Source organism: Gigantopelta aegis, chromosome 4, assembly GCF_016097555.1.
Source record: "Gigantopelta aegis isolate Gae_Host chromosome 4, Gae_host_genome, whole genome shotgun sequence".
In the NCBI taxonomy this organism is placed as follows: domain Eukaryota; kingdom Metazoa; phylum Mollusca; class Gastropoda; order Neomphalida; family Peltospiridae; genus Gigantopelta; species Gigantopelta aegis.
The window spans coordinates 46,484,855-46,509,682 of NC_054702.1; the positions used below are offsets into that span (position 1 = coordinate 46,484,855).

Genomic DNA, 24,828 nt, shown 5'->3' on the forward strand with positions numbered 1-24,828 from the left:
CAAGCAAAGTAGGCTAAAAGTTGTCTGGCCTTCCTGTGACCAAAGTATTTGAGTGAATTTCGTGGGAGTTGTCAGAACCTTGTCAAATGACCTTGAAGCTTCTGCATTGTACAGATACGATTTTGAATACGATAACGGTACTGTTGTAATGGCTGCGGATACAACAGCAACGTGTTCCAAGACCAATACTGTTTTGGAATTCACTAATTGTCGGTTTCGCGACCGTAAAACCTGTGACTTAAAAGCCACTGACACTAATTATTAGACAATGTAAAATAGTTCCCACTATTACAGTTGTGTCCCTTTAAAAGACGTACAACTTTGCATGTGCTCTTTGTTAATTTGTATAAATCCAATATGGCTGCCCAAATGGTAGGAAATGGTTTATTTTACATGTACCATATAAAAGATCCAAAGAAAATTTGGTATTTGGTTTTAAGATCAGGATTAGGTTTTGGAGGCAAGACTTCTCACAAAATTGTTAGCATTGATCATTACTATGGTCACAAATATGCGACCAATCCACGTCTAATGAACGTCATTCACCATCTTCATGGCGAATCAACAGGTCAGTGTTATTACCCACAAGCACTGTCTTGTAAGTCGAAGCACGCTGAACAGTTGTCAAATAAAGCAGGAGGGTAGCTTGACAGGTCATACTGAAATATTTTTGGTAGCTGTTTATTCCTCATGTCTGCTTAATTTAGTCAATCTATGGAATTTGGGAGCCTAACCACAGAATGTTCAGATACAGATATTACCTCCAACATTTGAAGCAGCCTGTTACCACAACTTCAGAGTTTACAACGACGATGCTCTTGTGGTACGGCAGATCTCGACTCCGCCTGCGTGCGGACAATGTCGGGTTATGCGTGTCAATAAGTAAGCTGTTGATCAAGAAGACTCTTCCAGTAATGATTAAACAGAACAGTATGATTCTCCTACAAAACCAGATTTAGAGGCGTTTTGCTGAGGTGATGGTATTACATTTTGAAATAGAATGAAGGTGGTGATGTGTAAAAATGACACTTACCTGTGGTGATGGCGTATATCTAAATAAATGTGTCAATTGTATTTCCAGTGCAGTGACAGGTTGTCGTTTATTAGATAATGCTGTAATCAGAATATGTGCTGAACAACTAAGTCGTGAATGTTTATGACCCATATATTGATCAGGTTTTACACGACGATAATAGTGTGTATACTGTGTGACTAGTTATATGTTCTTCCTGTATTTATCCTAAGAGGGGGTGGGGGTGGGGGGATGTGTGGGGGGAGGGTGTATGTGGAGGGGTGGGGGGTGGCAGGACGTAGTGCAGTGGTAAAGTGCTCACCTGATACATGGCTGGTGTAGGATCGATCATCGTCAGTGGGCCTATTGGGGTATTTCACGTTTCAGACAGCCCCCCACCCCCACCCCACCCCCACCCTCCTCCGATTTGTACTCATCCAGTGCCCCACGACTGGTATATCAAAGGCCGTGGTATGTGCAGACTTGTCTGTGGGAATGTGCATATAAAAGACCCCTCGCTGTTTATGGAAAATATAGCTGGTTTTGTTTAAGACTTCATGTTAAAACTTACCAAATGTTTGACATCCAATAGCTGATGATTGTTGATTGATTGATTGAGTGACCAAATGTTTGACATCCAATAGCTGATGATTGTTGATTGATTGATTGAGTGACCAAATGTTTGACATCCAATAGCTGATGATTGATTGATTGATTGATTGAGTGACCAAATGTTTGACATCCAATAGCTGATGATTGATTGATTGAGTGACCAAATGTTTGACATCCAATAGCTGATGATTGATTGATTGATTGATTGAGTGACCAAATGTTTGACATCCAATAGCTGATGATTGATTGATTGAGTGACCAAATGTTTGACATCCAATAGCTGATGATTGATTGATTGATTGATTGATTGAGTGAGTGAATGAATGTTTGACATCCAATAGCTGATGATTGATTGATTGATTGATTGATTGAGTGAATGAATGTTTGACATCCAATATCTGATGATTGATTGATTGAGTGAATGAATGTTTGACATCCAATATCTGATGATTGATTGATTGAGTGAATGAATGTTTGACATGCAATAGCTGATGATTGATTGATTGATTGATTGAGTGAATCCCAACGCACAAAAAGTACATCGGCGTTTGGGTGTCAAACAAAGGTAAGAATGTGAATAAATTCATGGTTAATGTCAATATACAAACTAGTTAGCTGCCTATTGTAAGATGCTTCCGATTAACAGAATCTCCGTTACGCAGGGTTTCTGCCAGAGGGTAAAACGGGTAAAATGCCATCACCCAAAATTATTATTTGGGTATGTCGCCACACAAAACATTTTGCAGATCTTTTTGTTTTGTTTGTTGACCTTTTGATAAAATTAATGATTATTTATTAATGTGTCGATTCAATGGAGAACAATCCACAGCCTAACAGTAACAGGATATATTTTATTGCAACATTTAATTTTATTTAAAATACTCAGACACTATTTTTCCGAATATTTTTGTCATATGTGGAAGAATTCTATTTTTATATCAACTCGATTATGCACAAAAGTCAAACCTTGTCAGAAACGCGTGACGCCAAAAATTACACACAAAAAAGAAAAGAAAAAAAAACATTTTCCTGTTATGAATATCAGCATATGTAATGTGTTTCTGCTTGTCGTAATGTGTGCGTGTGTGTGTGTGTGTGTGTGTGTGTGCGCGCGCGCGCGTTAGCGTGCGTGCGTGCGCGCGCGCTTCCTACGCCAGAGATAAAATTTACTACCAGTAATATTTTTAATTCAGAATTATACAAAGGGTTATATCGCATTATGTTCTATGCAGTATGATGCAATATTCGTCAAGCCTGATTGGTGATTCTTTTGTTTTGTCATAAAAGTGGACACGAAAGAAGAACACTATCGTCAGAATCGGATGTCAAGCGCTCTGACAATATGCAATATGCGCAGGTGTCTGGTGCTGGATTACGTTTATATAACAATAAACCGATAAACATGTAGCAATAAACAAAGAGCAATAAAATGAATTCATGCATTATGTGTGCAGGCGGAAATTCGATAACGTGGTCAGACAATCAGATAATTAGATAATGGAAGAAATTATTCTTTGTTACTGGCAGCGTTCGAAATAAGCACTTGTCCGTTTGTCCCGACAAGTGAAAATTTACTCGGACAAGCATAATTTACCGTAGTGGTAAAAATTTATTAAAAAAACCTATGGAATGAGTGGCGTCTCATCGCAAAATGTTGTACAAATATTCTGGTTTGAGAGTTAAATAAACATGGTCTTGATAACATAATAGTCTTAAGCAGCCCATACACGATCAATTTTATTGACAATAATATTGTCAGTTATAAAAATTTACAATATTATTTATCATTAGTGTGTGATATTGAAGCAAGTTTTTGATTGACACAATATATTGACAGAATTAAACATCGGTAGATATTTATTGAAGGTTTCTCAATACTATTGTGTCGTTGATGGCACTTTGTCAAATTATTGCACACTATTTCATTCTGAAGCCAGTAATCTAAGGATAAACATGTCCAGGCAGGAAAAAGACGAAGAGAGAAAATTTCTTCTTCTTTATAAATATAACATTAATAAAAATTATCAATCCACTGTCTGCTTTGTTTCTTTTATTTTTATTAAAATATATATAACTTTGAATTATGTTTTCTTGCAATATTTACTAGCTTTTACTGGCCAATAAATATTCATCAATAATATCGTATCAGTATTATTGTCAGTTAAATTGATCGTGTATGGGCTGCTTTAGTTCGTGAATATTCGGAATACCTTGGAGTTGCGATTGGGGGTTACAGCTCTATAGTCCGAAGATTCAGTGGTCCGAAGGTTCAATAGTCTGAATGTTCAGTAGTCCTACGGTTCAGTAGTCCGAAGGTTTATAGACATAACTATAATTACGAAGAATGGCAAAAGAACACTGTCAAATGTCTAAACAAATGTGAATTCTTTACAATAATCACCAAGCGCACCTCTGTGTAAAATGTTTTAGGCAACTGCGTATGATGTTATCATACGAAGATATGATACATGTTGGATATCAATTTAAAGACATCTGATTGGCTTCTTAAATATCAATCCAAACCAACTACTGTCTGAGATTAAGGCTACACACGTCGATTTCTGTTGTCAGATAACGTACTGGTAAGTCAACAGTGTATATTTCGTAAACGTGAGCGCCGTATATAATTTGATTCAAAATACGTATTAAAGGCGCAGACCCTAGTTTCAGCCCGTATAAATGGACACTAAGTTTAGTTAATCTACAAACCTGCAACACATTTTGGTAAGGTTATAACAGAGAGAAGCTAAAGTTTGTGATGTTTAAACATGGAAATACCGTCAAAAAATAACTAGAGGTTGTCTCAATAACAATTATTTCTAAGACGTGCGTTTTTAGAGTTACGAAAAATGTTGGAGTTTTACTAAAACCTGGATATTCCAAATTCTCCCCTTAACTTTCTGTTCCGAGTCAAGTCCTGGCTATCCAGAGACAGGACCCGGGATGGACATGCCTGAAACCTTAGTGGTATATGGGCATGTTAAAAAAGTTCAAGCTCAAGCTGTTCTATCTTCTGATGTGAACAAACGGTTACATAATCTATCAGACACCTCAAACATAATAATACGAAATATTCAATTAGCGTAATAGCGATCTCGCGACCGGTATAGAAAAACCAGTGTCATCCAGAATAGGCATATTGTGACGTTGTTTTTGAGACTCTTAATAGGGAAGGAAGCAGTTTTTATATGCACCATCCCACAGACAGGATATTACATACCACGGTCTTTGTTACGCCAGTAGTGGAGCACTGACTGGAATGAAAAATAGCCCACCGACTGGGATCGGTCGTGCATTTAGAGGCCGCTGAACTACGACCAGTGGCGTAAGCAGGATTTTGTATTGGGGGGTGGGGGGGGGGGGGGGGGGTGGGGGGCACCTGGCATCCAAGCAAACAATGATATCGAGTAGTAAAAAAGTCCGGAATGGGGGGGGGACATGACCCCCCCCCCCCCCCCCCCCCCCGGATATGACACAGGAACCTTTTTAATGTTATTAATAAGCGAAAGGTAAAAAAATTCCGGGATTGGGGGGGGCATGACCCCCCCCCCCCCACCCTACACTGCAGCTTTATTACACTCATTCGTCTTCGCTATCTGTGACGGTACATGCTCTTAATTTCTTTTCGCCTGTGGCGATATTAATTGTTTTAGAAGGCTGTGTGCAGTTCCAAATGCACTTAGCCCAGATGGGCAACTTGTTACGTAATACCTTCGCGCGACCGTGCATTCCAATATGCACTTAATCCAGCTGTGGAGGCCAGGTGGCCAGTAGTTACGTAATAACTCCGCTAGTGCTGTTTATGACCAGGGGATTGCTCGCGGAATGGCGACATCCAGTCTGACGATCAGAGAAAAATATGCCGGCGTGGTGGCTGTGGAAAATCCACATGATACGTGAGGTACCGCCTTGTACCCCCAGGCGATATTCGCTGTCTCTGGGAGTTTTGAATAAATAGCTAGGGTTTTAGAGATATCGGGGAGAAACATTTGGAAGTATCCAGGGGAACGGACGTCGTCCACTGAACGAAATATATTAGTTCAGACGGGACTTTGGTAAATATATATTTTCTGCTCTGTGTATAACCTTGATGTGATTGATGTGACTTTAAATATTTTAATACTGTATTATACCAATATTATTTAGACGTGCTGCCGGTCATCTGACGCAGTAATCTGTAGGCTCACTGTTCTAAATAATTATAAAAAGCTTAACCAGTCATCCTAGAGGACCTAGGTAAACTGTAGGTTATTGTCTTTATTGTGATAGGTACCAGTATTAAGTCTGTATTACAAGGTTATTGAATGAGTAGTTAGGGTTAATTAAAAATTAACCAGTTAGGAATAGAGTTGTAATTCCTTTATTAATTAAGTTCCCCTGGCAGCGTTTCTCAATTATCACACGTTATTGAACGAGTAGTAAGGGTTAATTAAAAATTAACCAGTTAGGAATAGAGTTGTAATTCCTTTATTAATTAAGTTCTCCTGGAAGCGTTTCTCAATTATCACACGTGTGGGTGTTGTGTCACGGTGAAGTGATTACAATATTGTGTAAACTAGACACCTAGAGATTAACTAATTAAGTGATCAGTTCTGGGTTGTTATTATTGTTGTTATTAATTAACTACTGTGGCAGTACATTTGTCAGCGTAGGTTAATACAGATTCCAAAGTGTATTGTGTTTTTGTTGTGTTTTCTAGTGAACTAAACGTGCTATATTACATATACTTTATATAAGATCGTATCTCTGATCATACCTAGACGAGCCACAGCGAGTATAACTGCCTGTTACAGAGAGATCTAATAGATATACAGTTAGGAGAGATATTTGGACAATCGTGTTTCATTCAGTTACGGGTATTATAGGATCCCCGTGACAGGAGTAGAAAATTGGGGCGCTCGTCCCGGATCTGAAGCGGGACACGCATATTTAAAAAAGTATTGTTTGTAAATGGGGGCTTTATAAATTATTTTTACAAATAACTAGAAGTAGCAACGTTGTTCACTAGAAAATTAATTAATAATAAGTGCGTCATATCTAAACATGGATAAGAATTTGCTGGATAGGCCTACGCTCAGTGTAGTGGAGATTAAGCGAGCACGTAAGGCCGAATTAGTTGAAATCGCGGGTGAGCGAGAAATTGATTTAACATCAGCTAAAACCTTAGGTGATATAAAGATAATTATTATCCAGGAAGTTTTTGGTGATAGGCCTGTTATGGAAGACAGTGAGATTGTTCCAGAGATAGAGATAAATGAGTTAAGTGTGGAACAACAATTAGCTTTTAAAAAGCTTGAGTACGAAAGAGAAGAACGTGCTTTAGATAGAGAGAGAGATAGAGAAGATAGAGAGAGAGAGAGAGAGAGAGAGAGAGAGAGAGAGAGAGAGAGAGAGAGGGATAGAGAAGAAGAAGATAGAGGTAGAGAGAGAGAGAAAGAGAAGAGAGGATTTAGAAGAGAGAGATAGAGATAGAGAAGATAGAGAGAGGGATAGAGAGAGAGAGAGAGAAAGAGAGAGAGAGAGAGAGAGAGAGAGAGAGAGAGAGAGAGAGAGAGAGAGAGAGAGAGAGAGAGAGAGAAAGAGAAGATAGGGATAGAGAATTCCAGTTAGCAAAATTAAAAGTGGAACATGAGTTAAAGTTGAATACTGAAGAAGTTAGACGAGAGGCAGGAAATGGTTTTAACATGTCGGAGGCTTATAGATCAGTGCCTGTATTTGATGACCAGGAGGTAGGTATGTTCTTCCAACTTTTTGAACGGGCCGCTAAGCAGCTAAATTGGCCGCAGTCTAAGTGGACATTGTTAGCCGTGTCTAACTTTAAAGGGAAGGCTAGTGTAGCTTATAATTCAATGAATGATGAGCGAGCAAGTCAGGACGACCTAGTTAAGGCTGCAGTGTTGAGGGCTTATGAATTACGACCTGAGGATTATCGTTTACGGTATAGCGAGTTGAGAAAAACGCAGGGTCAGTCTTATAGTGAGTTTGTGGCTAAGAAGGCAGGGATGTTTGATAAATGGGTGGTGTCTCATCAGGAAGAGTCATATACCGAGTTACGGGAGTTGTTGATCTTACAGGACATTAAAAATGGATTACCAGTTAGCTTACGTATTCATTTAGAGGATCGTGATGTCAAAAAGATAGAGGAGGCAGGCATAGTGGCAGATGACTACGTGTTAATACACAAGGCTCAGGCAGTACAGGGTAGCTCTATACAACAGGGTGATAAGAAGAAATTTCAGCCAGGTTTTTCCCGGGAAAGTAACTATCCGGGAGAGTCATCTAGTTGGTCAGCTAGTCAGGCAAGGAATGCACCTGATGGGCAAAGTAAGGATAGGCCTGCATTGTCAGCCAATGCACAAACTTTTCGTCCACATTGCAGTTACTGTAAAAAGGATAACCATCTTCTCGGGGACTGTTTTAAAAAGAAACGCGATAATGCGCAAGTGGTCGGTTTAGTGAGGTCAGCTCCGTTAGCGAGAGAGTTAATGGTTAGTCCCATGGCAGAGAAAGTAAACCCGTATGTGTCCACTGGTATGGTTTGTGATGTGAAACAAGAATTGAGTCCTAAGGCAATATCAATCTATCGAGATACCGGGTGTAATCTGTCGCTTATAACGTCAAAGTGTTTAGCTGGTATTGAAAATTCAGATACAGGACGTAGTTTGGCCTTAACCTCAGTTACTAGAGAAAAAATGGTTGTCCGGTTACATAACGTTTTCTTGTGTTCGAAGTTTGTGACGGGACCAGTCTATATGGGTGTTGTGAAGGACTTGCCTATTGAAAACATAGGAGTTTTGTTGGGTAATGATTTGACTAGTCAGTGTTGTCAGCCGAAATGTGACAAATTGTTAATTAAAGACAGCCCTTTACCAATTGAAGAGAGTGAGGTTGATGAGATTAGATATCCTGTGTGTGTAATGATTAGGGCTATGGCCAGTAGGTTAGCACGAGACCCAGAGGATATTTGTGATTTGTCTGATACATGTGTGAGCCATGAAATTGGAGTGGATGAGGTTATCAGTAAAATGGTAGATAAGTCAACTGAGGAATTAAATGTGGTGGAACCTGTTGATCTCCCGCAGAGGGTAAATGAACCAGTTGTGTTTGATAGGGGGAACTTACCTTGTAATAGACAAGAGTTAATCCTAGAGCAGGGGGCTGATCCAAGTCTGTTGGCAGCTCGCACTACATTGTTAACTGAGGGTGAGATGGAGGATCAGATGTCAGGTTATGATATGGACAAGGGAGTATTAATGAATAAGAGAGTTAGAGATAGGAAGGCTAGGAAGCTACTGAGCCATGCTCAGAGCAAAATAAAATCGGTGTTTGATAGAAAGGATAGGAAGCAACTCAGCCATGCTCAGAGCAAAATAAAATCAGTGTTTGATAGGAAGGCTAAGAGTCGGGAATTTAAACCAGGGGATAAAGTGCTGCTGTACCTTCCCATTAAATGGGGTTCATTACAGAACAGGTATTTCGGTCCCTATGTTGTGCACAAACGGGTTAATGAGACAGGGTATGTGATAAACACTCCTGATAGGGTTAGGAAAAGTAGGTATTGTCACATCAATTTGCTAAAAGGTTATTTTGACAGACTGCCGATAGTTCCAGTGCTACCCGTCCAAATTGAGAGTCACTCAATTTCCTGTGATGACGTCAAGACTGCAGATTCTAGCAGACTTGAGCCCCCAGCGAGCAAAGTTGACTACGCTGATACAAGACAATGTTTCCATTTGTCAGGACCTTCCAACAGTTACCAATACCTTAAGCTAAGCTGTGCGCTTGGAACCCAACGCTACACCGATTCGACAGCATGCCTATCGGAGAAAACCTGGAAAACGTGCGAGACTGAAAAAGAAAGAAATGAAGTTCCAGTGTCAGGTGAATGCGAAAAGTCATTCAACCGTCTCAAGCAGATGCGCTACTCGTCTCCCGCGATGGCAGCACCAGACTACCGAATGCCGTTCAAGCTAGCTGTGGATGCCAGTGACGTGGGAGCCGGAGCTGTGCTGTTCCAAGAAGACAAAAATGGACTGGACCATCCTGTAAGTTTCTTCTCCAAAAGGTTTGACAAACACCAGGTGAACTATTCCACTATAGAGAAGGAAGCTTTGGCCATGGTACAAGCTCTGAAGCATTTTCAGATCTACGTGAAATCGGCAGTGCATCAAGTGGTGGTCTTTACTGATCGTAATCCGCTTACCTTCATTCACAGAATGAAAGCCACCAACCAGAGAGTTTTGAGGTGGAGTCTTCTTCTGCAAGAATACCCAATTACTATTGAACATATCAAGGGCACATCCAATGTAATCGCTGATGCCCTGTCCCGAAGTTGAACGTTATGATAATGTGTTGACATTCTTGATTTCTGTTTTGTTTTTATATATTTTATTTGTATACCAGGGACTCAGAGACTCAGTGTGATTACTGGTAGTCACCTTATTATTACATGTGTTATAAATGCCCGTATGCGTCGGTTAACGCACCTTTTTGTTTTAATGTAGTATATTTCCCTATTCCTAGAATAGAGGAAATATCCCTTTTGAGGTGGGGGTGTGTGACGGTACATGCTCTTAATTTCTTTTCGCCTGTGGCGATATTAATTGTTTTAGAAGGCCGTGTGCAGTTCCAAATGCTCTTAGCCCAGATGGGCAACTTGTTACGTAAGACCTTCGCGCGACCGTGCATTCCAATATGCACTTAGTCCAGCTGTGGAGGCCAGGTGGCCAGTAGTTACGTAATAACTCCGCTAGTGCTGTTTATGACCAGGGGATTGCTCGCGGAATGGCGACAGCCAGTCTGACGATCAGAGAAAAATATGCCGGCGTGGTGGCTGTGGAAAATCCACATGATACGTGAGGTACCGCCTTGTACCCCCAGGCGATATTCGCTGTCTCTGAGAGTTTTGAATAAATAGCTAGGGTTTTAGAGATATCGGGGAGAAACATTTGGAAGTATCCAGGGGAACGGACGTCGTCCACTGAACGATCTATATTAGTTCAGACGGGACTTTGGTAAATATATATTTTCTGCTCTGTGTATAACCTTGATGTGATTGATGTGACTTTAAATATTTTAATACTGTATAATACCAATATTATTTAGACGGTGCTGCCGGTCATCTGACGCAGTAATCTGTAGGCTCACTGTCCTAAATAATTATAAAAAGCTTAACCAGTCATCCTAGAGGACCTAGGTAAACTGTAGGTTATTGTCTTTATTGTGATAGGTACCAGTATTAAGTCTGTATTACAAGGTTATTGAATGAGTAGTTAGGGTTAATTAAAAATTAACCAGTTAGGAATAGAGTTGTAATTCTTTTATTAATTAAGTTCCCCTGGCAGCGTTTCTCAATTATCACACGTTATTGAACGAGTAGTAAGGGTTAATTAAAAATTAACCAGTTAGGAATAGAGTTGTAATTCCTTTATTAATTAAGTTCTCCTGGAAGCGTTTCTCAATTATCATACGTGTGGGTGTTGTGTCACGGTGAAGTGATTACAATATTGTGTAAACTAGACACCTAGAGATTAACTAATTAAGTGATCAGTTCTGGGTTGTTATTATTGTTGTTATTAATTAACTACTACGGCAGTACATTTGTCAGCGTAGGTTAATACAGATTCCAAAGTGTATTGTGTTTTTGTTGTGTTTTCTAGTGAACTAAACGTACTATATTACATATACTTTATATAAGATCGTATCTCTGATCATACCTAGACGAGCCACAGCGAGTATAACTGCCTGTTACAGAGAGATCTAATAGATATACAGTTAGGAGAGATATTTGGACAATCGTGTTTCATTCAGTTACGGGTATTATAGGATCCCCGTGATACTATCAATAGTTAAACACCTACTATTCAATTCGCAAGACGTAAAAGTGCAGTTGCCTGTATTTTGAGTTAGTAATCGATGGTATAACATGGTAACCTTATATAGCAGCTTTAACTGTTGGATTTCAATAAACGGAGTACAGTGTTTCGGATCGAGGAACCTTCGGACTACTGAACATTCGGACTATTGAACCTCCGGACCATTCAACCTTCGGACCATACAACCTCCGGACTATAGAGCGGTCCTCTTTACATTGTTTAAAATTTTCTGAATAAATACATGTAGTAGAGACCAGTAGCGTTAATATAAGGGGTCATTTGCTATTCAATCTTGTATATTGTTTGAACTACAGACATTTTAGTTATCTCTACTACCCCTAATTCCTTCATGGCGCACATTTCAACGCTGTTATTAAAAGCATCAACATTTTTCAAACTTTTTTAATCCAGATACCGACTCCAAACTCTGAGTGAGTGCTCCGCAAGGCTCAATGGGTAGGTGTAAACCAGTGATCCATAACTGGTTCAACAAAGGCCATGGTTTGTGCTATCCTGCCTGTGGGAAGCGCAAATAAAAGATCCCTTGCTGCTAATCGGAAAGAGTAACCCATGAAGTGGTGACAGCGGGTTTCCTCTCAAAATCTATGTGGTCCTTAACCATATGTCTGACGCCATATAACCGTAAATAAAATGTGTTGAGTGCGTCGTTAAATAAAACATTTCTTTCTTTCTTTCTTTAAGCAGGAGGGTTCGTCTCCAAAAAACACCCTGGATTTTGTCGATAAACGGCAACAATGACGAAGAGAAACAGAACCACGTGACAACTTTCAAAGTGATATTTTTTATTGACGAAAGATAAACTGTGTGTGTGTGTGTGTGTGTGTGTGTGTGTGTGTGTGTGTGTGTGTGTGTGTTGTGTGTGTGTGTGTGTGTGTGTGTGTGTGTGTATTGTGTGTGTATTTGTGTCTGTGTGTGTGTGTGTGCGCGCGCGCGCGCGTGCATAATATACAGAAAATGTGTCATTTGAAAGAGGACGAATCAATAGGAGAGATGATACAAAGACTATAATTAGACGACTGGGTCGGCAGTAGATTTTTGCTGTCATCAGAAACACGTGACATGCTCGGTACTGCCAGGCACTGCAAGATAAAAGAACATTCATTAGAAACTACTGGACATTCCAAAATTCCATAGCACCCATAACCACCCTCCGCCTGTTACGGACTCTGGTCAGGCTGCTGGTGCTCTCTTGCACCTGCCAGTGCAGGCGGTCCCTTCTCCCACCCACCACAACCCTTTCCTGTCCTGGACGGAGGAGCCGGCCTAGGCAGGCACCTGTGCCCATGACAGGCGTGCGCTACAACTGCTTGCTCTGAATGTGCACGTAAAACCCTCTGACCGGCCTTGGTGGTGTCGTGGTTAAGCCATCGGAGTAGATGCAATTTATTAATTCTGCCCACTGATGAATCACAGGTTAAGCAATAGCGGGTGCTGTAGTAAGGCATCATAAGGTGATGAAATGGTTTTCATTGTTGTTCCATTCTGGCAGTACAACATATCCCTTGCTACGTCAACATGTTCCAGGTCACTGGTCTTATCATAAAAACTTACGGTGAAGAGCTGGAGTGTGGGTAATTTGCATATACATTGGTGTAGGGGAAAGACACTGGTCACATCAGGGTAGCAGTTCCATGCTCCCCGTGAGATCCTTTTACATTTTACCCAAAGAAAGCAGGCATAGTATTATATCCTATTAAGCTATGGAAAAAAAGCAGGGCCAAGTATATCTCTTTTCCCGGGACATCATATATACCACTGATGTGATAATACGTAAAGTATTTACCTGTACCACAGGCAAACCATATTCTCACATTTGTTTTACACAAGGTAAACAAATGATGGAACTTACCAATTGGGACGATATATATATATATATATATATATATATATATATATATATATATATATATAATATATATATATATATATATATATATATATGTCAAGAGTGGACACAAGATAGCTGGTACAGTTGTTCATAATAACGTCCTGTACATGAATTAAAAGTATGGTGTCTGATTCCTCATAGTCACATGGTGGCATTGAACGAACATTTGCTTGAAGAATAACTGTGGCACCAAACGTAATGGTTATTTCTCTTCGTGGCAGTCTACGGTGGCAGTATTGGTAGTGTAGAATACAAATAGTTCCTCTTTGTTGGTTGGATCACGTAAAATGTCAGTCCTGTTTCATAGAACCTTGTTTTTACCAGTAATGCGACATTTCATGAGTATACTAGCCACGTCTTTTTCTTTTTTCTTTTTTCTTTTTTCTTTTGACATAACATAATTATATAGATGATGATAAGATGAATGGTGAAACCACAGTACTTTCATTTCGGTATGGGATTATTGACAGAGCCGTGTCCCGTGTTCTCTGTCAGATGAGCTATCTCAGTATCACCCAAGCCCTATCCTATAGTATTTGTCGAGTAATCATTCCCAATGGCGGGTCAAACATTCGGGGGAACCCATAATTTCACCCGCTACCGACCTTCTTGCGTTGGTATAGGACACATACACCATGAACAGTAATCAAAGCATCCACGGAAGAAAAGCAAAGAAAGGTATTCAAGGAAGCAGACATCCTAGCTAAAGTGAAATCACTGGTCTTGCTGCTCATCAAACATCTTCAAAGGATGTTAACACTACTTTGCTTTTTTCGGAAAAAACTAGATGGCCAGTCTGGTGTGCATGGAACTGCTACCAATATATGACCTGTGTCTTTACCAATATGTCACTCAACTCTTACACCAAAGCAGATACAGATGGTCCATATCTCCAGCTATTGAAACGCATTACAGTTATCTTGTATGATAAATTCAGCGACCTGAAAATTGTCAACGAAGTAAGGGGAAGATAATAGAAACCATTTCATTTACACCAGGATGCCCGACTGCAGCATTCAAAACAGGTTGCCTACCAAGATAAATTATGGCTCACCAGTGAACAGTTACCAAAATGCACCCACTCGTTGGAGGGGTGGGAATGGAATTTTGATAAAGGCAGTCTTTCTACTTGTAGCCTCCAAGACCTGCAGTAAGTTAAGTGGGTGTCGCCCCATTACGTCTACGTCTTCATTGCAATTGGTCTTAAAGATAAGATCATAGCATTACCTCCATAATAATGGACAAGTCGGAACAATCTTTACTCGGGACGTTTGAATGCTTAATAAATGGATTTGCTTGAAATTACACGACCAAGCTTTTATTCGTTTGGGTCTGTTAGTAATAATAGTAAAATAGGTAGTGTTTAATTATATTAACTAATATATTGAATGAGATGTCTCTAATTTGTTTTGAATTTGTTCAAAATACTTTGTGACTTATTAATAATGATGTTAAGCAAGGTGTATTCCGGTACTATTTGCACTCATATTAATATAAAATTCGGATAACATTGACACTAATCACACAATGACATTCAAACTTTCAAACTATTCCTCGAGTACATTCAAACTTTCAAACTATTCCTCGAGTATTATTCTCTAAAATGTCCATTAAAATGCGATATTTTCTAATAGTTTTATAACATGTTATTGTTATATCCTTCTTGTTATTCTGTTTTTAAAATCTGACTGGACCAAATGGATGTAACCGTTAAATGATTAGCGATTCACTCATGTTTTTAATAATCTATTTTATAGTTCGACCAAATGGCATTTTAACCAAATGAAAGTGTAGTTTCAAGTCTGGAGTGATATGGTAACAGATGTGCTGCACTGGAGTGTACTGAAATGTATTTGTTACTGTGATAATTATAGTTTTAATTTTAAAAAAAATCAATGCCTGTGCAGTGGCGTATGATATCAGCAAAGCATATTCAATAATATATACCTCCACATATTGCAATTATTACTTGTGTTTATTTATGCCGTGACTACAATATATTACCGTATCTATTTTCAAGTACGTTTTCATGAATTAATTTATTGCATATCAAAACGGGTAATCCATTGAGATTGTCTTTTGTGCGTCGTTAAAGAAAACATTTCTGGGTTTTTTTTCTTTTACAGTTTCTCGTCAATGACTATCTAAAACACAACGATAATACAGCAAGAAGCTGATAATGCTCAATAGACGTTTGTTTTCTTCAATAATATTTCTATATATATCGTTCCTTTTATCCAAATCTAGCTAGTAATATTTGATAATTATATGACTGCATTCCTTGCCCCTAATGTTTTTTAGTTTAGACCAAAGAATTGCAATCCTAGGCGGCATGGGTGCTGAGATACTGATGTTAATAATTCTTTATGGCGGCCATCTTGAAAATCCAATTTAGCTACCATAAAGATATTTTGGCAAGTGGTTCATATGAAAAGTTGAAAATTGTCGCACTTGGGAACATATGAACGGAATTTGATGCTATTATCTACACCATTTTACTGGGTTGCTTGAAAAATATACTAAATACGGTCGCCATTTTAATGACGTCATTTGAGCATGTCCCCTCACAAGAATTCTGGGTAATTTTCACCTGTGAGATAGTCAGGACATATACTATCAATAAATATCAAAATTAGTTGGTAATACGGTAGTTGCCACTTGAACCCCAAACTGAGCCTCAATTTGCCTATGAGTTACTCGTTTAAATCGGTAAGTGTGGTGTACGTCTGGCATAAGTGCTACGAGTACGTATGTTACCGGGCCCTTGATCATACACCACTTCGACTCGAGCTAGCGATGAGACAAGACGCTGTACCTTGTGCTCTCGATTTACCTAACACACACCCCCCCCCCCCCCCCCCCCCCCCACACACACACACACACACCTGGGAGGTATGATAGCTTCGTTTGGGACTTTGCTGGAGTTCAGCGTCGCGTATACCGGGTCACGGGCGACCGTGACTTTGGTTTACGGCGACGCGGACTCTATGAAGAAGATGAGAAGAGGAGGAAGGAAGAAGGAACATGCGCCAGGGACGGCACAGGGAGGATCAAAGCGGGCGGCGGTCCCTTCTGCGTCGCCGCCCCCCACTACTTCGCCTCCACCAGCGGAGACTTCCTTCGACGCTACGGCAGGCCTGCTGGACACTGCCATGACCCAGTCGCCGCCGCCGCCTCCTGTGTCGACTTCTACGCCCATGCCTGCTCCGGTACAGCGGTCGACTTTACAGACCGCTCCCGTTGAGCCGCATGTGGATGTTGTTGGTGCGACGGAGGCTGGAAAGAGGAAGGCAACATCTCCTTCAGTCTAGACAGCGCGACAGCCTCACGCCCCTGCACGCATGGGTGACTGGCACTTTGCTTTGGGGAAATGCAAGGCTCAGTTCCACGACTACGTGCAGGGTGACACCACGGATACAGCGAAGCTGAGGGGCCGGTTTTCCAACCAGAACTGGAAACCACTACCAGACGGATGCCACTATGAGCTCCACACACTCAGGCTACAAGAGAACAGGACGGGACTCATCGTTACCCACCGGCGCCAGAAGATCTACCGCCAAGCGATTCTACTGACAGAAATGGAGAACAACACCATCCATCGAATCGTTAAGACGATCTGCGGCGCCGGCTACGAAGTCGTCCTCCAAGACTTGGCCACGAGACGTCATCTGCTCCCGTCCCTGAGTGTGACACCGCTCCTCAGCTCGCCGTAGGCTCAGCCTCCGCACCCTAACGGCCTTAACGAGGCCACTCACGTGGACATATAGGTCGGACTTTAAATATTTAGACCTTCGTTCAAAAGTTTATGTCGAAATTACCTCTTTTTTTAATATTATTAAATAGTCCGATCCTCTCTTCTTTCTCTTATTTATTTTTGGACTGTCCTTCAAAAATGCTCCAAATTATATAAATATTCGGCCGAGCAGTCAATTCATTTTATTTTTGACTTGTAATTTTTTTTTTTTTTTTTTTTTTTTAATCCTACTAATTTCTTTTACTAATTGCTATTTTCAAAATTCTGTCCATTCCCCCCCCCCCCCCCCCCCCCCCCCCCCCCCGTTAAACTAGTTATCTATCTATCTAATTTCTTTTTGACCATCCAATCTAATCTAGCGACCAAATTTAATGAGTAGATTTTGTTTTTTTTATTAATTATATTAATTTGAGATGCGCATCTAAATTTTAAAGGCCCACTAATTAATTTTTGGATGTAAATTTCAAAATTGTCCCCTTAATTTTTTCTGTCCCGGAGCAAGTCACTGGCTATCCAGAGACAGGCCCCGGGACGGACATGCTCGAAACTCTAGTGGTATATGAGCATGTAAAAATGATTTGTACTCGCACTGATCATACACGTCATGTTGAGACAAATTGGCCCGCGCGCGCGTGCGTGCGTACGTGCGTGCGAGCGTGCATGCGTGTGTTTGTGTGTGTGTGTGTGTGTGTGTGTGTGTGTGTGAGAGAGAGAGAGAGAGAGAGAGAGAGAGAGAGAGAGAGAGAGAGAGAGAGAGAGAGAGAGAGAGAGAGAGAGTGCGTGCACGTTTGAGGTAGGCAAGACCAAATGCACCATGAAAAGAATTATTAATAATATAGATAATATTATTACAAAAATTGTATTATTTTCACTACTATGACAACTACGACAACCACCGTTACATATTTACTACTACTACTACCACTACCAATACCAATACTACGGTACTACTAACTTGTATTATTTTCACTACTAAGACAACTACGACAACCACCATTACATATTTACTACTACTACTACTACTACTACTACTACTACTACTACTACTACTACTACTACACCACCACCACCACCACCAATACTACCACTACAACTAATACTGCTGCTTTTACTTATACTATTATGACTACCACTACTACGTCTACTACTACGACTACTACTACTAATACAACCACCACCACCACCACCACCAATACTACCACTAACTTGTATTATTTTCACTACTAGGACAACTACGACGACCGCCACCACATATTTACTACTACTACTACTAATAATAATAATAATACCACCACCCACTACTACCACTAAGACTAATGCTGCTGCTCTTACTTATACTATTATGACTACCACTACTACGACTACTACTACGACTACTACTACTATACTCCAAGAGGTAAATTGCTTTAAAACGAGATTTGGGTAAGGAAGGTTCCATGAGCCTACCGAGAGCAGTCTTAATGACCCCAGATAAGACAAAATTGACATCGTGGCCAATTTCTGGTCAAATATTGCCAAAATCAGGTATGTTTTTTTATATGAACGGTCGGGTGTTACCATATTATATCTAATGAGCTTCTGTATATTTTACAGTACTATTTCTTGGTCAAGGTCTGGCCAAACAATTTGGTTTTTGAATACCATGGAAACTGACGATGTTGCAGATAGAGATGATGGTGATGGTGATGATGATGATGATGATGACGACGACGACGACGACGACGACCACGGCAATACTTATATTGATTCAAAGATGACAGTTCTGGTAAAGTGACTAAAACAATTTGTTTTACCAAGCTTTACTTTAAAATATAGGATTTGGTCACTGTATATGCACAGGCGTAGGAAGCGGAGGGGTGGAGGCAAGGGGGGTAGGGGATGTACCCCAAGGGGGGGGGGGGGGCATGGCACCTTCCTACGCTACTGATATGTAAAGTTATTTTGTGTAATCTATGCACAGTAGGTTGGTTAAAACTGAACACTGATAGTCATAAAAAGCCAAATTATAATTTGTATTTGTATTTGGCTCCACGAATGATATTTTTGATGAGTTTTTACATATTATTAATATCGAGTACAATATAATTAGTGTTCTTATAGCAAATAACTATTCTAGGCCACAAATTGGCCAATATGGTCGAAATATGGCTACATTAATGAGAGTTATTCTTTGGACAGATTTGTTGGCCAATATTCAGAAGCATATTAGATACACTATGGCAACACCAGACCGTTGGTATAGCAAATATATGATTTTGGCCATATTTCAAGCTTTTCTTAATTGAGGTCAATAAGGATCCTATTTTTTATTTTTTATTATTATTATTTATTTTTTTTTATTTTTTTTTGAACCAGCACCACTTTTTACATAAAGTAGGCTCGACAAACCTTCCTTAACTTCAATCCTGATTAAAGCCATCCACCTCTTAAACTAGTACTTGTAGTACAACCACTTCGTCTTACCTGAACGTTCATTCAGTTGAAGAGGATTGGAAGAAGAGCGACCAGTATGGCGGAGACCATCATGGTAGCGCCTGAAAAGAAAAACAACTAAAAAGAGTCTGCATGCGTGAACATATGTATTTACGAGCATACATCGCCACCGCTGTTATTGCTCAACTATCAGACATGTATGGGCTTAACAGTTGCACTTAACACAGTTTACTTATTCAGCATGACAGAGAGAGAGAGAGAGAGAGAGAGAGAGAGAGAGAGAGAGAGAGAGAGAGAGAGAGAGAGAGAGAGAGAGAGAGAGAGAGAGAGCACTTAACAAAGTTTACTTATTCAGCATGAAGAGAGAGAGAGAGAGAGAGAGAGAGAGAGAGAGAGAGAGAGAGAGCGTGCGAGCGAGCACTTAACAAGTTTACTTATTCAGAATGAGAGAGAGAGAGAGAGAGAGACAGAGAGAGAGACAGAGAGAGACAGAGACAGAGAGAGTCTTGAAACTCGCTCCCATCACAAACATCAAAGGATCAGTTATATACTTTTTCGTAGACAGGACAATACATACCACTGTCTTGTGATCCAGCTGTGGGTTACTGTTTGATAATGGGGGCGGGGGTTCCCGAGGCTATGGATTCTACGTCTCTTCGCACCTCAGCCAGCGTTCTGTCATAAAGATAGCATCTTTCCAGATCTTGGACTCACTTGCCATAGGGTTGGGGAGGGGGTGGGCGTAGCCCAGTGGTAAAGCTCTCGCCTGATACGCGGCCGGTCTGGAATCCGTCCCTGGGCTTATTGGGCTTATACCACGAGTGGTATATAAAAGACCGTGGTTTGTGCTATCATGTCTGTGGGATGGTGCACATTAAACATCCCATTGATACTACTACAAAACAAGTAGCGCGTTTCGTCTCTAAGACTATGTCAGACTTACCAAATGTTTGATATGCAATAGCCGATGATTAATCATGAAAAACAAATCAATGTGCTCTAGTGTTGTCGTTAAAAACTTACCACTGCTGCACAGGGCGTTCATGTTTTTTGTTGCCTCCTTCATGACGGACTTGAAGACCATCTCATCGGTACACGCCGCGTGCTCGAGACACTTGATCAGGTCCTTTTGTGCGCTGGAAGGAAGGGGATGTTTTATTTAGCGACGCACTCAACACATTTTATTTACGGTTATATGGCATCGGACATGTGGTTATGGACCACACAGATATTGAGAGAGGAAACCCGCTGTCGCATTGGAATTGGAAAACCCTCATACGAAAAATCGGTACACGTCTGCTTCCGCTGTAACTGAGTAACCACACAGTGATACATACATTAAATACAGTCAGTGTTAAAATTATATTGACTGAAACATATTTTATTGCTTTTTAAAGAACAAATGGATTAAGCACAAGTTACACAACTTACTAGGCCTTCTCCTATATATATATATTATGATAGATAGATAGATGCACACATGCATACATGCACGAACAAACGCGTGCAAGTACTCACACAGATGCACACTAAGACACATAGATACAGACAAACAGATGGTTTTCTTATTCTAGGTCGTAAAATATAACTGCAATCAACTTACATGCACAATTTGTCCATATTGCGACCACCAGCCGACAGTTGGTCCGCAAACATAACTTGGCAGGTCTTGGCGTCTTTAACATCACATATGCCGTTTACCATGGCAACCACACCTGCTGTATGAAAATGAAACTTGTATTAACATCTACTACAATTGCTGCTAAATGAGAAATATTTTCACTAAACTTGGAAATTTTGTTTTGATTTTTCATCTCTCCATGATTTTTTTTTTTTTTTTTTTTTTTTCGTTTTGTTTTGTTTGTTGTTTTTTAACGACACCACTTGAGTACATTGATTTATTAATCATCGGCTATTGGATGTCAAACATTTGGTAATTTTGACGTTTAGTCTTAGAGAGAAAACCCGCTATTTCTTTTTCCATTAATAGCAAGAGATCTTTTATATGCACCATTCCGCAGACAGGATAACACATACCACAGTCTTTGATATACCAGTCGTGGTGCACTGGCTGGAACGAGAAATAGCCTAATGGGCCCACCGACGGGGAACGACCCCAGTCTGACCGCGCATCAAACGAACTCTTTACCACTGGGCTACGTCCCGCCTGTTTCGACTTGAACGCGGATAACGGTTTAGTCGTTCAGTGTTGTTCAGGGTCCCGTTCCACAAAGCGATCTGAGCCTTAAGATCACCTTAAGTGATAGCTACCTTATGCACTAAGGTGATCTTAGTGCTAAGATCGCTTCGTGGAACGGGGCCCAGGATTGTTACAGATACCAAATATTGTGCAGTTGCAGTTATTCTTACTGCACGAGTACTTGTTCAGACATACAGCTCGGGATCCAGTTCAGGTAATGTTTGTCGTTGCTGATTGATCTCTGTAGTTGATGATGATGATGAAGCATATCACGCAGAATTTACGAACCCTGGTTTTTTTAAGCGTAGGTGTTTAAGCATTTTAATAAATACATGTAGTCGAAAACACGCTTTGTACGATCGGCCCATCCTGTTTTGGGTGCCAATACCTTCAACACTGATTTGCTACAACTTTATCCATCAAACAAGCTGACCATCCACTGGTCAAAGGATTACCAATCGATGAAAGAGATACTATAGACCGTCCCATCCTTCTACACAAGTTTTGTTTTCTTTAATAATTTCAGTTTGGTTTGAGGTAAGAAGAAAAATAAAGGTGTTTTTAAAATAACTAAAAAATACTCTTTTTGTGTGTAAATTCCAAAACAATCAGCTCAGAAATACTATTTTTGTTTGCAAATTACAAAACAATCAGCTCAGATATAAATAACTTGTAGTAAATTCTCTAGCATGAAAAAAAAGCGTTCCCTGTGGGAAGGACTATAGATGTCCCCACGGATAGCTAAACCAGAAGCTGTGGGGGTTTTTGTAATGATTTTGATGTGGTTGCTCTCACTGTTCCTATTGAACCTGAACCAGAACCGGACATCAATGTTGGCACTGGGGCTGATTCATGTGACCATCAGCCTGGGATCATTTGGCTCTCGAGTAAAATACTCTTCAGTGTCTCCAAAACTGACACGTTTCTTTGTTAGTACCATGATAACAAAAACAAATACAGAATTCACTCCAGATTATGTCTAACATATAATCAAACGTGGGTGCAAGAGTGCCACCATATGTAGTATTCGCGTTTGTAGCTGGACTAGGGATAACTTGAACTGCAGGTAGGTAGGTAAGTAGTTTAACGTGCTCATATACCACTAGCGTTTTGAACACGCCTCGGCCTCTTGAAATTCCACATAGTGTAGTAAATGTTAAAAACTGATTCCTAAATTTCAAGAACTTATAACTAGACTCAACAGTATCGTCCTAGCTTTATTTGAAGTATGAATGCTATATATTCAAAATATAAATATGTAACAATATTGGTGGTTATCTTGAGTTTCCTATTATGTAAATCCAAACCTTTTTAGGAAATAATTAAAATGGATTATTACCCATATGGGCAGCGAGAAGCGGGGAAAGAAAAACGATATTTCCCTAGAAAACAAAACAACATTTCTTCCCATAGATACGTGTTGACGTCATAGTCAGTGCTTCACTATATACAGGCGTTGACAGCGGTTAATTAAATGTGAGAATAGTTTCCAGGGTGGCAGTCATGACAACAACTAATTTACATCATCAGCGATACCAAGGAACATTTTGTTTTCAAAATCTTGATGGTCAATATTTGTAGTCACAAAAAAATTGATTAGCAACTACTGTTTAATGTTTTAAAACTGTATAGCCGATCTCTGAAGCTTGCGTTGGTAATAGCGACGTGATTCTAAACAAAATGTTCCCTGGATACGTACGTCACAGCTATGACGCAGCGCTGTCTCTTGTTCTCATCTTGCAAACTTGTTTTCAATAACAGTATCGTTTTAAAAAAGACTGATAATGGGTAAGGCTCCGGAAGGGCAACACCAATTCACGAGTGCAAGATAAAGGGTATTGCCGGGTAACGAGTTGATTGTTCTCTAATTATATGACCCACAACACTTCTGACTAAACACCAAAAGTATCATTCTGGGTTCAATAAGGTGGAAGTTATAGCCAAACATATGAAATGGAGGTCATCTTGGATGCCATCTTGAATTTCTCAAAACCCTCTATGGTGACCGTAGTGTATCAGGCAGAATCTCAAAAGAGATACCATCGGCTACACAAACCAAACAAGAAAAAACAAACTATGTACAAAATATCCAGGTTCAGCTATGGTTTTGCCGGACTATACTAACCAGCAGATAATCCAGCTGGTATGTAGCAGGGACAGCATACTGGAACCTTAGTTGGATTAGTGGTACCGAGCAAAGAAAAGTAGGAAAACTGGCATTATCAATACATGGACTAACAGGGACCTCTATTAGGCATCATCTGAACCTTCGTACTCCAAAACCTGACCTCTCCCGGATTGTTAATTTCGTGAAAGAAACAGTGCAGTTCAGTGAAAATGCACTTTTCTATTAAACGGTGGCATGGAGACGGTAGAGAATATGGTGTAATCCTTACTATTCAAGCGGCGTCATGCCTATGTTCCCTCAGCTCTATGTTCCCTCAACTAACTCTAACCCTGAAGGAACATAGACCTCATTTAAGCAACACCCGTTAAAAGGGAACCGATGAATTGGCATGTAACTATAGTACTAAATAATTTTAAATATCTTTATAAAACATATTAGGAAGTTTTAAATTCATAGCCTGCCAACTGTAACAATTTTGTTTAAATAATTGAAATTAAATTTTAAACATATTATAGATTAAATATCGTTTGTAATACATGAAAAAGGCGCGACTTTATTGAAACGTTTATGAATGAGAGAGAGAGAGAGAGAGAGAGAGAGAGAGAGAGAGAGAGAGAGAGAGAGAGAGAGAGAGAGAGGGGGGGAGGGAGGGAGAGAGAGAGAGAGAGAGAGAGAGAGAGAGAGAGAGAGAGAGAGAGAGGGGGAGAGAGGGGGGGGGGGAGGGGGGAAGAGATGGGGAAGACAAACAGAAACAGACAAATAGAGATAGAGATATAGAAAGAGTGAGTGGAATGCCAAATCTGCTGTAACTATACTTACCCAAGGCAGCAATGGCCAGCAAAGCATTTTTCATCTTTGGAGAAGTTTGTTTTAGTCTTTTCTAAGAGAGATATAATGTATTCGAC

General features: G+C 40.1%; 1 protein-coding gene across 1 annotated transcript; it reads right to left on the reverse strand.

Annotated features, from left to right (window-relative positions):
* Positions 1 to 12,380: 12,380 nt before the first annotated feature.
* LOC121370767 lies at positions 12,381 to 24,828 on the reverse strand. Its single transcript, XM_041496222.1, has 5 exons — positions 24,743 to 24,828; positions 21,199 to 21,313; positions 20,619 to 20,731; positions 19,626 to 19,696; positions 12,381 to 12,599 (listed from the first exon to the last, which is right to left on the reverse strand). The coding sequence occupies exons 1-4, from the start codon at positions 24,774 to 24,776 to the stop codon at positions 19,638 to 19,640; spliced, it is 321 nt and encodes a 106-aa protein (XP_041352156.1). The 5' UTR covers positions 24,777 to 24,828; the 3' UTR covers positions 12,381 to 12,599; positions 19,626 to 19,637.